The 13183-nt window shown below is 56.5% G+C and overlaps 1 protein-coding gene across 1 annotated transcript in view; it reads left to right on the top strand.

The window, feature by feature from the left end:
- SNED1 (sushi, nidogen and EGF like domains 1) overlaps positions 1 to 13165 on the top strand; it is a 70328-nt gene extending 57163 nt beyond the window's left edge. The window contains exons 28-32 of the mRNA XM_069492566.1: positions 1763 to 1879; positions 2310 to 2397; positions 6673 to 6756; positions 7563 to 7600; positions 10996 to 13165. Coding sequence (XP_069348667.1) covers positions 1763 to 1879; positions 2310 to 2397; positions 6673 to 6756; positions 7563 to 7599 — 326 coding nt within the window. The 3' untranslated portion in view covers position 7600; positions 10996 to 13165. The remainder of the gene's footprint in view (positions 1 to 1762; positions 1880 to 2309; positions 2398 to 6672; positions 6757 to 7562; positions 7601 to 10995) is intronic.
- Positions 13166 to 13183: the final 18 nt, after the last annotated feature.

The following is a 13183-nucleotide window of genomic DNA, read 5'->3' as shown; positions in this document are numbered from 1 at the left end:
AGAAAGCAGCCAAGCTTCAGGCACAACCGGGACTGTGTCCAAAGGGCGGAGGAGCCACCCTGAAGTGTTGCCCCCCGGCCAAAGACGGAATAATCTGAGCATCAAGAAAACTAGTGACGGCAACGACTGAAGTCAAGTGCGTAGACGTCTACGTGGTCACCATGATGCTCGCAAAGGAAAAACAGCTGTTGGTCAACTCTAGAGCGCGCTGGGGACCGATGCGTCTGCACACATGAAGGAAAAGGCTTGCACGTTCCTCCTGCCTGGCCTGTCACGACCGCAGTTCAGGTGGCCCCGGGCGGCTGCGGGAAAGCCCATCCTCTCCGACAGCTCTGCAGCCAGACCTGGTCGGATCAGGGACCCCACGGCTGCTCCAACCATCAGGTGCGAGCAAGGCCTGCGGGGACTTTATTGGGGACTGATCAGCCCTCACGTCACCCAAGCCCTGGGGAGGCTGGCGGTGCCCGAGCCTCCGCGCGAGGCAGCCCCGCAAAGACCCTCCGAACCTGAACCCGACTGGCCCCTCCGTCTAACTAGAGCGTTACAGGAAACGGCGCGGGAACGGTCAACGCCACACGTGCCCAACAGGTCGGATCCAGGGGAGCAACTCTAAGGACAAGTGACCTTGTTCCTTCAGTGACTCGAGGGGGAGCGGGCCGAAGGGTGCCGGGCAAGAGAGACTTGAGACACGTCACACAGAGGCAAGGCGTTGATCCTGCGAGCCCCACCCGGGCTGGACCAGCGGTGAAGGCCATTTGCACGCTGATCGGAGAAGTGACCGTGGTCCAGGACACCGTGCTGGTTTGTGACAGCCGCACTGTGGTTTGGGGAGTGCTGGGTGCTGACGTGTTCTCAGGGGAAGCGGCGGATGGTTGCGTGGACGGCTCTGAAAGTCTTCAGCCGGAGGAGGAGGGGCGAGAAAGACGACACAGGTGCCACAAGGCCGGCCCGTGCCCATCACCACTGAAGCCCAGTGCAGGGCCCTTCATACTTCACGTGCTGCAGTTTTGAAAAGTTTCACAATAAAAGGTTTTTCTAAAGCCCACGACGCATTTTCAGCACATGAGGAAAGACAAAAAGATGAGGACAGTCCCAGAGGACAAAGGAGGGCGTGAAAGGAGAAAGGGAAATGACCAGAGAGGAAGGAGGGGACCGGCCCGGGAGAGAAACCGAGGGCCAGGCCGGAGGGGACAGGCCTCACGGTGGGGTTGCCGCGATAGCTGGGGAGGCCGGCCCGGCTCGGTGTCAGGTGACGCGGGGGAGACACAATTCTCACTCTCCTGGGTTTCAGTGGTTTTTAAGTTAGAAAGTAAAACAACAGGGATCTCAACAAAGCTAGAAAAAACGACAGGCTCGCGGCCACGGTGCGGTGAGGATGCCGTGGGGCCGCGGCGCCACCGTCCTGCAGACACAGCCGGCGCCGCGCACAGGCCGCCTGGGGCTGGAGGACAGAGGGGCCCAGGTTCCAGGCGCAAGAAACCCTGAGTGGGGACAACGCCAGCAACAGGCGGGCGGGGGCGGGGCCGGGGGGCTCAGCTCCTCCCTCCTCCCCCGTCACGAGGCCAGCCAGGTGTCCTGCGGCCTGTCTCTTCCCCTCTGCTCTCGCTGTACACCTGAAATGGGACCACCCTGTTGGGAGCCGCGGGGAAGGGAGACAGGCCTGTCACTGTGTCTCGGGCCGGGGCACAGGGGAGACAGCAACGTGTCCGTGCGAGCAGACCTCCCTCTGGGGTCCCAGTGACTAAACTCTTGTCTTTTCCAGACGCCCCGGGGAACTGCTCGGAAAACCCCTGTCAGAACGGGGGCACCTGTGTGCCGGGCGCCGGCGCCCACAGCTGCGACTGCGGGCCGGGGTTCAAAGGCAGGCGCTGCGAGCTCGGTGAGTCGGGGCTCGGCCTCACCCAGGACCGGTGGGCACGGGTGGGCTTGCATGGGGGCCTCCAGACGGTGCGTGCCAGGCAGGGAGGCCGGCGGGCGGGAGCCTCGCAGATGGTCTGTGAGCCACCGGGGACGGCGCTGCCACCGGAGAGCCACCATGGAAGGTGCGGCCAGAAACAGGGGCCTCCGAACAGGCCCCGCAGGGAGGGCAGGGGGCTTGGGGGAGAAGGAGCGACACTCGGACTGGGCACCGGCGGGGGGCTGGGGGCTCCCACCCGCATCTGGTGACCTCGAGGCCTCTCCTGCCGGCAGAGGGACCCTGGGGAGCAGCTGGCGCAGCCCCCGGGCCCGGGCAGGGGTCTCCCAGGGGGCAGGAGGAGAGCACCCGGCACGGAGCTCCTCACTCGCCTTCTCCCTGTGCCCCCTGCCAGCCTGCAGGAAGGTGCCCCGGCCCTGCACGCGGCTCTTCTCCGAGACAAAGTCCTTTCCCGTCTGGGAGGGAGGCGTCTGTCACCACATGTAAGTTGGTTTCTGTCCCCTGCCTTGCCACACTCTGGAGTGTTCCTGACTTTCCAAAGTGCTTTCTCAGAGTCTGGGGAGGGGTGTGGTCACGGTCACAGAAGGGACTTGTCTTGACCCCCAGGTTCCCTTCACGTGACACAGCAGGCAAGTGAGGCAGAAACACGGAATAACTCGCCCGGGTCCACGCAGCTCGGTGGTGGCTGAGAAGGACCCAGGCGGCCCCTCCAGCCGCCTCCCCCACACCCGGGGCAGCCCGGCCCCAGCCCCGGTGGAGGGCGAGCTCTCGTGGACACGACCTTCCTCTCGCCTCTCCCTTCGAGTCCCCTGGAAAACACCCGGCACAGGGAACATCAGTCCCAGCTCTGCCACTAACTCAGGATGTGTCCCTGGGCAAGTCACGAGTGCCTCAGTTTCCCCACCTGTAAAATAGGCAGCAGAGGGGGAGTTGCCTAGCTCATCTCTCAGGGCCTTTCTTGCTACATTCTGTGACTCGGTGGGTCAACAGCGAACTTACTGAGCACCTACTGTGTGCAGGCCCTCTTCTAGACACGCAGCACACATCCGTGAGCAGAACAGACCAAAGTTCTGCCCTCGGGACCCGTACGTTCCAGATGGGGGGACAGAGGAGAAAGAGCGTCCCGTGTGTCACTCGGTGCTGCAGCTGGTGGTGGGAGCCAGGGAGACAGAGAGAGTCCAACGGGGGAGCCAGGAGAGCCGGAGGTGGGGTGGCGGGCGGCCGGCGTGGCCACAGGCAGGAGGGAGGAACACGCCCGTCAGTGCCAGGGACCAAGCCCCTGCGTGCGCAGCCGGCCGGGCACGTCTGGGGAAGGGGCAGAGGCCACGCGAGCGAGGTGGAGAGCGGCGGGAGGGGGAGGGGCCTGGGAAACCGCGAAACGGGGAGCAGCTGAAGGGTCCCCAGCAGGAGAGGGACATGCTTGCTGACATTCTCAAAGACCACTCTGCGTGCTCTGCGGGGTGGGACGTGGAGGGTGAGGGCAGAGCGTTACTGGGCATGGGGTCGGGCTCGACGCCCCGGGGGAGGCACACGAGACACTGGCCTGGCTGGGACTGGGGGGCCGTGTGGGCAGGTGCGGAATTGGGGAGCTGCACAGCGGCCGGCCACACCCACAGGGCCCACGCTCTTGCAGCCGTGCCAGCTACATCAGTGCCCGCCGGCGACCCGCAGGCACACGTATGTTAGGTGCCCCACCGAGTACCCAACAAGGACCAAAAGCTTTCTGTCCTCTCACTGTTAACCTGTCATAAGGTGACTTTCTCGTGCTTAACATGCAGTGGGGTCTTGCTTTGTGTCCAGTCTGACGTCTCTGTCTTTTATTGGCGTTTAGGCCGTCTACATTCATTGCATTTACCACAATGACTGAAGTCCTCCATACCACTATTTGTTTTCCATTTTTCCCATCTGCTTTTTGTTCCTTGTTCTCTTTTCCTGCCTAGTTTTGGATTAAATATTTTTTAGGGTTCCATTTCACCTCTACTGTTGGCTTACTGGTTGTACTTCTTTGGTTCACTTTTTAGTGGTTGCTCTAGGATCGACCACACGCATCTTCAGCTGATCACAATATGCCCTAAATCACGACCATACAACTTCAGTGTGATCAGACTCACAACCTCCCTCCCTCTGAATCATCACTGCCAGACTCTCCACTTCCACGCGTGCTGTGACCTGCACGCTGTTCTCTTTGCTCTCAGCAGACAGTGAACAGGCTCTTGTGTTTGCCGCAGGCCTGCCGTCTCCGGGCCTGTTCGTTCCTTCGTGCAGACCTAAGATTCCTGTGGTGACACTTCCTACGGCACAGGTCTGCTGGCAATGAATTCTCTCTGCTTTTGTCCAAAAAGGTTTTCATTTCCCCTTCCTTTCTGAAGGGTCATTTGCGGAATAGAGTTCCGGGTGGACGGCTGTGTTTTTCCTTTCAGCGCTTTAGAGATGCGGTTCCTTGTCCGGCGTGCGAGGCTGCAGATGGGAACACAGCAGTCTCTTCTCTGTGTCCCCTGTGTGTGACGCGTTCTCCTTCCCCGGTGGCTGCTTTTACACTTTCTCTTTCTTTCTGTTTTTTTATTTTCTGTGTAATTTATTGTGATGTGAATTAACATCAGGTAAACATTCATTTTCATCACGTGCTTCTGTCCATCTGTTTTCTTGAGCAGTTTCATTCCTTCTTCCGAAACATGGCTGCCACACGCGGGGCGACGCGGCACTTGGAAAAGCACGGCTGGAGGACGTGCACCCGTGGCTGCCCCGTGCTCAGCACCCGCCGTGGTGGCCAGCTTTCGGAAAACATTTGTCACAGCGGCCTTCACACACCTCAAAACTCAGGCTGTGTCGCCCCCAGAGCCAGCCGCGGCGCGGGCTCAGCCGCCGTCCCACCCGCGTGGCCGTTTCTCTCTGGTTTGGGACAGTTCCATTACGATGTGCTTTGCCGTAGCTCTGTGTGTTTTTATTCTCTGGAATTTCTTAAGCTTCTTGGATTTCTGGATGTTTAGCTTTCGTCAAATTTGGAAACGTGTCCATTTCTTCACGTATTTTTTCTGTCCCTCCATTTCTCTCCTCCCCTCTGGGACCCGCTGTGCCATTGCCCCACAGGCCTCCGCAGCTCTTCACAAAATTGTCGCTCTTTTTCTCTCTGCTCTTCAGTTTGGTAGATTCTACTGCTACGCATTCCAGGTTATTGATTTTTTCTCCTGCAGTATCTAACCTACCATTAATCTTACTCCGTAAAATTTCCATTTCAGACACCATGTGTTACCATGTCTGGAAGTTCCATTTAGTTCTTTCCTAGATCACCCATTTCTCTCATGGGTATATTTTCCTTTTGATTACTGGACTTGTGGACCCAATTTGTAACAGATATTTGAAGGTCTTTATCTGTTATTTCTGTCATCACTCTCATTTCTGGGTCTTTTTCTATTGAATTATTTTTCTCCAGGTTATGGGTAACTTTTTGTTTTTTTGATTCTTCATATGATTCTTTGAATGTCTTATAATTTTTTTATTGGATGCTGGACATTATAAATTTTATGTTACCGAGTGCTGGATTTTTTTTTGTATTCTTTTCAAGAATGTTGGTTTTCTTCTGCAAGGCGGTTATTTGAGTATAGTTTGTGCCTTCTGAGAGCTGTTTGGAGCAGCCTGTACTCTGGGGTGGACTCTGGCCCACTTGGGCAGCGTGGTCTTTCTGGCCTGTTACTCAGCAAGACCCTCCTCCCGGCTCTGGGAACTGCTGGCTCCTCAGGGCTCCCCTCCGCCCGGCCGCGTGGGCTGCACCCTGGGCTCACACAGCGCGACTTCCGTCCCCGGGGCCTGTGCAGGTTCCGGAGCTTGCCCTCCGCACGGCTCCCCTCTCGTGTTCTGCCCCACAAACGGCACTCGGTCCTCAACCCCACGTGGCCAGGGATCCTCCTCCCTGCGACGCCGGCCTCAGTGCTCCGGGCTGAATTCTGGGCGGGTCACAGGGCTCGTCTCCTCTGTTTCTCTTCTCCCAGGGATCACAGTCTTGCATGGTTTTCTAACATCTGAAAATAGTTACTTCCTGTATTTTGTCCAGTTCTCTTTTTGTTCACATCGGGAGGGTAATTCCAGATCCTGCTACCGTCTCATGGCTGGAAGCAGAAGTCTTACTACAGGTTTGAAACCCTAAAGGTTCTACCACACTTAGTGTGTGAACTGCAGCATTGCCCACCGAACTCCTCGGGTTTCCCTTCTAAACAGCTCTGACATTTGAGCGCCTTAACACGAGCCAGAGCACCTTCTACTCATGCTTGTCTGCGAGCCCGTGAGAGGCGCGGTGTGAGTAATTCCCACTTTACACAAAGCTCAAGACAGGCCCAGTTAATGGAAGGAAGAGGCAGGGCTGGAAACCAGCCTCCTGCCCTGCAGCCCTGGGCTTCCCGAGCTGCTCCACAGAGGACCCGGGAAGCGGAAGAGGGGGTCAGACCCCCCAGGCCTTGGGCCACGTGGCCTGAAGCAAAGACATTGTATCTTTTCATATCATGCGACTTTGTCAGTGCTCGTCGAGATGCACACTGCACTGGGTATATTTCACGTGGATCATACATCCGTGAACTTTGTAAAAAGTCACAGGACCTTTATGTTGGACATTTTAGTACTTCTAGGGGCAGTGATATTTTATTAAGAAGATAATGGCTTTGCCCTCAAACACCTTTGTGCGTCCCTATGGGTCCACACAGCCGAGGTGCCTCAGGGCCACGTTCTGCTTCCCCGCCCGGCTTCACGGAACTTTCTCGTGACAACAGGTACAAGAGAGTCTACAAGGTTCACCAAGACATCTGCTTCAAGGAGAGCTGTGAGAGCACCAGCCTCAGGAAAGGCCCACACAGGTGCGTCTCGGGGAGGCCCCTGCCGGGTCCTGCATGTGGCTGGCAGGGTGACGGGGCAAGGGTGGCCCTGGGGACTGAGAGCTGTGGGACCAGGCTGGGCCAGGACATCCGTGTGCCCAGACACGCAGCCCCCGTGCAGCCGTGCTCCGCTCAGGAGCGTGTGTCCCTGTGTTGTGCGTGTGAACACGCACGGATGGGTACAGCTGGGCATGCTGGCTGGGGAGTCACCGAGTCACGCATGTTCACACGGAACACGGTGCTGCCCCTGGGAAGAACAGCATGTCACCGACACCCAAGTATATGCAGATACAGTAAATCTCTGTTTACTTTTTATTCACTCACACCCAAGCTCTTTCCCCAAAGGGTTCAAAGTCATCCCAAGAATTATGACTGTTTGGCTTCTACTAAATGCTGTGTCTCAGAACATCAAATCCTTCCAGAACCACAGAGTCCAAACCTCAGTCACAGTCTTCGCGGACCGTGACAACCACACGTGCTCGTGCGTCGCAGCTTGGCCTGAGCACGCCGCTGCCCTCCCTGCGGGAGCTCCTGCCCGCGTCCTCCCACGCCCTCTCCCGCCACGGCTCACACCCGGCCGGCTGCCACCCTCGCCCCCCACAGCTACCGCGAGCCAGGTGTGTGCACACGGACTGAAGGCGCATGTCCGTGCCGGGGTCCGCACACACGGCATCCCCCCCACGGAATGCACGCGGGCCAAAGCCAGACTTCAGCCAGATTCAGACATCCTGCAGGAGTCAAGGTTCACACGTCTTTTTCATTAAACCACGATTCTCTAATTGTTTCAGGAAACAAAGTAAGAGTCAAACACTGGAGAAATCTTAAGGTACGTCCCCCCACGGCTCCCCGACTGCCCCCCACAGGGCTGCTGGGAAGGGGGGTGGCCCGTCCAGCCTGGGCTGAGAGCGCTGCTGCCGTCTCCGCGAGCTCCGCCAAGAAAGCTGGGTGGGCGCTGCCGCCCCAAAGCAGGAAGGTCTCAGAATCCCCCAGCGGGGAGCGGACATAAACTTGGTCCAGCCACTGACAAACACATCTTCAAGTGGAAATGAGGCTCTCTGGGGTGGGGACAAATGCCACTCTCTCGAGGGAAATGGGGCCAACAGCCCTTCTGCCCAGCTGCAGTGGGGGGAGGGGGAAGGTGGGCACTCAGAGCGGCCGGAAGATCACCTGGCCCCGGAGGGATGGGCTGAGGGGGTGGCAGGCCGGGGAGGGATGGAAGGGAGGCCTCCCCAACGCTGGGAACGGCGTCCGACTGGGGGAAACGGGCCGGGCCCTGACCACACCACACAAAAGGGTGACCGTCTCTCGCTGGGAGAGTCGCAGTGGACACGGGGCTCCCAGTCACAAACCCTGAAATGAAAGAAACATTCCAACTCTGTGTTTGTCTAGTTCAGCGTCCCCAAACTTTTTTGGCAACCAAACCGCCATCCTGCCCCACCTCCCCACACACAAACTCTGCTGGATCTTAAAGAACGCCGGTGTTCTTCACGACACTTTGGAAGCCACGGGGCCAGGCCGCAGAAACCCATCGACAGCCTACAGCCAGCTTCACGCTGACTGAAGCTTCCCACCGTGGCGCCGGGAATGAAAGACGCATTTCACTACTCACACGCCTTGGACGAGCCCACACGCCGTCTTCCCTGCGCTGCAGAGGGGAGGGAGGCAGCCCCGCAGCACAGCCTCGTCCCGCACGGCTGGGGAATAAAGGAGAAATGTCACTGGGAGACCTTTAAAAACAAGCAGGAGGAAAGGCCCCTCCAGGCCCAGGCGCAGGCGAGGTGGAGGTCCCACGTCCCGGGGAGGGAGGCCAGGCCGGGGCTCTGCTGGCATCAGACGCCCAGGCCTTACGGTTGGCCGTGAGATCCCCCGTTTCCAGTGTGGAAAATCTCTCGTAACAGACAGCAGCAGACGGCACAGTCCTGTCTGCCCCAAGGCTTCCTTGCCCCCCACTGCCCCTCCAGACACACCCGCAGAACACTCCGAGGCTTGCGAGCAGTTTGCCACAGTCATGCATCACTTAACTACGGGGACATGTTCTGAGACGTGTGATTAGGCAGTTTCGTCGTGCGGGAACATGAGCACACGTACACAAACCTAGATGATACAGCCTGCTACACACCTCAACTATGTGACAGAGCCTTGTTCCTGGGCCACACAGCTGTGCAGCATGACACTGTGCTGAATGCTGCAGGCGGTTGTAACACGACGCAAACTAGCTGTATGTCTACACATAGAAAAGGTACAGGAAAAGTATAAAAGATAAAAAATGGCGCACCTGCATAGGGCACCTACCAGGAGTGGGGCTTGCAGGACAGGAAGCTGCTCTGAGTGTGTGAGTGTGAGTGAGTGTGAGTGAGCGTGAGTGAGTGTATGAGTGTGAGTGAGCATGAGTGTGAGTGAGCATGTGAGTGTGAGCATGAGTGTGAGTGAGCATGAGTGTGAGTGAGCATGTGAGTGTGAGTATGAGCATGAGTGAGCGTGAGTGAGCGTGAGTGTGAGCGTGAGTGTGAGCGTGTGAGTGTGAGCGTGAAGGCCTCAGACATCACTGTGCACTACTGCAGACTTAGCAGACGCTATACACTTACGCTGCCCACACTAAATTTCTAAAAAAAAACAATTTTTTTCTTTCTTCAATAACATGTTAACCTTAGCTTACTTTATAACCTTTTAAATTTTTTTTAACTTTTTGACTCTTTTGTAATAGCAGCTTAAAACACATTGTACAGCTGTACAAAGATATTTTTCCTTTCTTTATATCCTTATATCCTTATTCTACAAGGATTTTCTTATTTTTAACTTTTTTTTTTTTTTTACTTTTTAAATTTTTTCATTAAAAACTAAGACATAGGCCAGACGTGGTGGTTGACACCTGTAATCGCAGCACTTTGGGAGGCCGAGACAGGAGGATTGCTTGAGGCCAGGAGTTCAACATAGCAAGAACCCATCTCTGCAAAAAATGTAAAAGTTAGCTGGGCGTGGTGGCGCACACCTGCAGTCCCAGCTGCCCGGGAGGCTGAGGCGGGACGGTCACCGGAGCCCACAGTCAAGGCTGCAGCGGCTGCGATGACGCCACTGCACTCCAGCCTGTGCAACAGAGCGAGTCCTGCCTCAAAAAATAAAAATCAAAATCCAGACACACACACAGTCGCCTCGGCCTGCACAGGGTCGGGGTCGTCAGTCTCACTGTCTCCCCCTCCGAGTCTTGTCCCACGGAAGGTCTGCAGGGCCCCGGTGCGCGTGGAGCTGTCACCTCCTGTGACAGTGCCTCCCTGGGGACCCTCCTGAAGGACCTGCGGAGGCCGTCTTCCAGTTACGTTCTTTTTTGTAAGCGGGAGGCGAGCACTGTGGAGTGGCCATCAGGAAGGGCACACTAACAGTGTAGTGAACACACGAACCAGGGACACGGCCGTGCATCGCCACGTGCCGTCCACAACCGTGTGGCTCGACTTCCGCGTGGCTGGCGGCACACGTCTGTTTCCACCAACAGCAACCACAAACGTGAATGATGCTACGACGGCTGTGACGTCACTAGGTGACAGGAACTTTTCTGCTCTGTTATAATCTCACGGGACCTTCATACACATGGTCCCTCACTGACCGAGACGTCACGATGCAGCACACGGCCGTACTAGGATCGAGAACCCACAAACATCATCCGTGCTTGAAACATGCACGTGACAGCAAGTCACCTGACATGTTAATGTATCTATTAAAGACCTGCTCAGGAAATCCTTTTCTATAAAAACAAATCAGAAACCTTCAATTAACTATTAAATTATCACATACTGGCTTATAGGACACCTATGGGAAGACAGAAAAAAGCAGGAAACAGAAACACACCCTCCCAGGCATCCACCCGGGAACAACACAAGAATTTACTTCGGTCCAGAGCGGCGGGACACTACCTGGGCCCTGGCCGGAAAGATCCGGGGCCATGGCCACGCGGAGGAGGGCAGGGAAGAGCTGCCTGCTGGTTTCACATCTCAGCTTCGCCGCTGAGCCAAATGGTCCTGAAGACGTGGGCCCAGTCGGTCTTCCCCGGCAGCCTGTCCCTGTCCCCACACCCACTGCCACGTGAGACCCCGATGCTTTAACAGCGCCGGGTCCTCCGGGGGTCCCCAAAGACCTAAACAGCATCACCGAGAGACGGGAGCTGCCATTTAAAGAGGACTGGGTGGGACCATCCTTTCCCTCACTCCTTGCTCTGTTTTCTCTTCAAAGGATTTAGGACGTTCTTGTTACACCCTGCCAACCTCAAGAGTTTCTAAAACCCAGGAAGACAAGGTCTAACGATTGGATTGAAAAGGACACCCTGAGAGACCCGGTCCAGGCTGGAGGCAGTCCCCTCTGCGACCTCTGTCCCCAACCTCAGCAGGCAGACGCCAGGCTGCACACTCACCAGCCCACCCTGGGAGACGCCTCGGAGACGGCCATCTGCCAGTCCTGCCATCTGCCAGTCCTGCGACGCAGCTGAGCAGCCCATGCTACGCCCAGGCTGCGGTTTGTGCAGGTGTGGTCTGCGCCCTGCTGAGGGACGGCAGCTTGTCACCAGCCAGGCCTGGCAAGGCGCTGGTCACACCTCTGCAGCCCTCAGATCCCAGTGCCAGAGACAGGATTCTCCCCGTGGGACTGTGAGCCCTAACGACCGGGGAGGAGCTGCCACGGCGCAGGGCGGAGCGGGGAGGGGCGGGCGACGCCGGGAGGCAGGCCAGGCCCCGGCACTGCTCACCTGCTCTGCTCTCCCCGTCACTTACACTCCCGTCCCACAGGCCTATGACCCGGGACAGGGCTCGTCCATCTGAGAGAGGAAATGCTAGTGAATACTAAGGCGGAGCTTAGACACCGCCAGTCTGCAGCAGGGCCGGCAGAGCTTCTCTGTAAAGGGTCAATCAACAGTTGTGGCTTTGCAGACCAGAGGTCCCACTCAGCTTTGCCGTTGTGGCACAGACACAGCCACAGCCGTGGCACTGCATGCATGTGGCTGTGTTCCAATAAAACTTTATTTACAAAAACAAGGGGTGGCCAAACTGGCCCCGGGGCCACAGTTGGCAAAGCCCTGGTCCACAACATCACCTGGCTTTGGTCTTACGCAAAGGAAGCTACCCCTTGGATGACAAGTCACCACCACGGCACCAAAGACCCCCGAATTTTCCCGGAGAAAAGCCATGCAGACCCCTACGCGGACAGCCAAGGCCGCAGCGCCTGGAAGCAGCACCGGCTCCTCCTCACACGTCGCAATGCGACAGCGACGGACGCCCGGGGTGGGCTGGATGGCGGCCGAGGCTCCTTTCAGTCCGTGCCTCAAGCAACGCTGTTGCAGGCTACCAGGCAGCACACGCAGTCTCAGACGTTCCCAGCCTCACAAGCAGAACACCGCCGCATCTCTTACCACATCTGCTTTCCAGCACATTCCGAGCAGCTGTCTTCTCCCTGCACGTAAGGTTAAAACCAAAGCCAGTCGCACCTCTGCTCGCGCTGAGTCTCGTCACAGCTGCCCAGCTGGGGATCGAGGACCCGCTGCGCCGCCCGGCTCTGCCGAGTCAGCATTCCAGCCACCAGGGCCTCCTTCCCTTCCTCTTTTATAAAAAGGTTTTCTAAGAGTTAGAGTATATTTTAGGCTTTTTATTTTTTATTAAAATTTTGTGTGCATATGTCTGTGTATCATGCAATTTGTCATTTTCAAAAAGGAGGAACAGTCGTTTCAAGAAGTCTCTACTGTACTCCAGAGACGTTCCCCAGTCTCCAAAGGCCCACCGGAGCGCGGCAGGCTGAGCAGGGAAGGGTCTGGAACACGGGGGACAGAGAAAGCTACGTACACGAACGCCCACTGCCGACTTCAGCGGCAGCACTGGGACCCGTCACTGTTCGTCCGTGTAAGCTACAGCGTTACGAGCAAACGGTGCTATCACTGGAAGAGTAGATCAACTTTCTACTATGAAACTTTCTACTTCCTACGACCTCGAGCCCCTCAGCCACGCAGCGAACGCTGACACACTCCAGGTTTTAGCTTAGAGCCTTTGTTCAACAAGGAATGGTCTGTGCTGTCACGATGAGCCCTTTCTGATACTTTACAAATTAAGCAGCTGGTAAAAAGACGTCCTGATGCTAAAGGAATCACACTTTGTTCTTGAAACATTCCACTCGAGCCACCCTTGTTTTTGTCACATGGCTCCATCTTCAAACTCGAATGTTTTCCTTGAAAATATTCAGAAGTCCACTCAAGGAAATGAGTAATAACAGAAGCCAAAATTACCAGGGGCATAAACATTTATTTCTGTGTCAAAATAAAATTATGAGTTGTTTTGTTAACCACTTGCTAATCAGAACTTGGGATGACCACGTTACCAAGCACAGGTTTAGGACTCTACGTGGTCCTCTGCTCGGGCACAAGAACATCTTAGGTTGCAGG

Source organism: Eulemur rufifrons, chromosome 1 (genome assembly GCF_041146395.1).
Source record: "Eulemur rufifrons isolate Redbay chromosome 1, OSU_ERuf_1, whole genome shotgun sequence".
NCBI lineage: Eukaryota > Metazoa > Chordata > Mammalia > Primates > Lemuridae > Eulemur > Eulemur rufifrons.
This window is presented reverse-complemented; position numbering and strand designations above follow the sequence as displayed.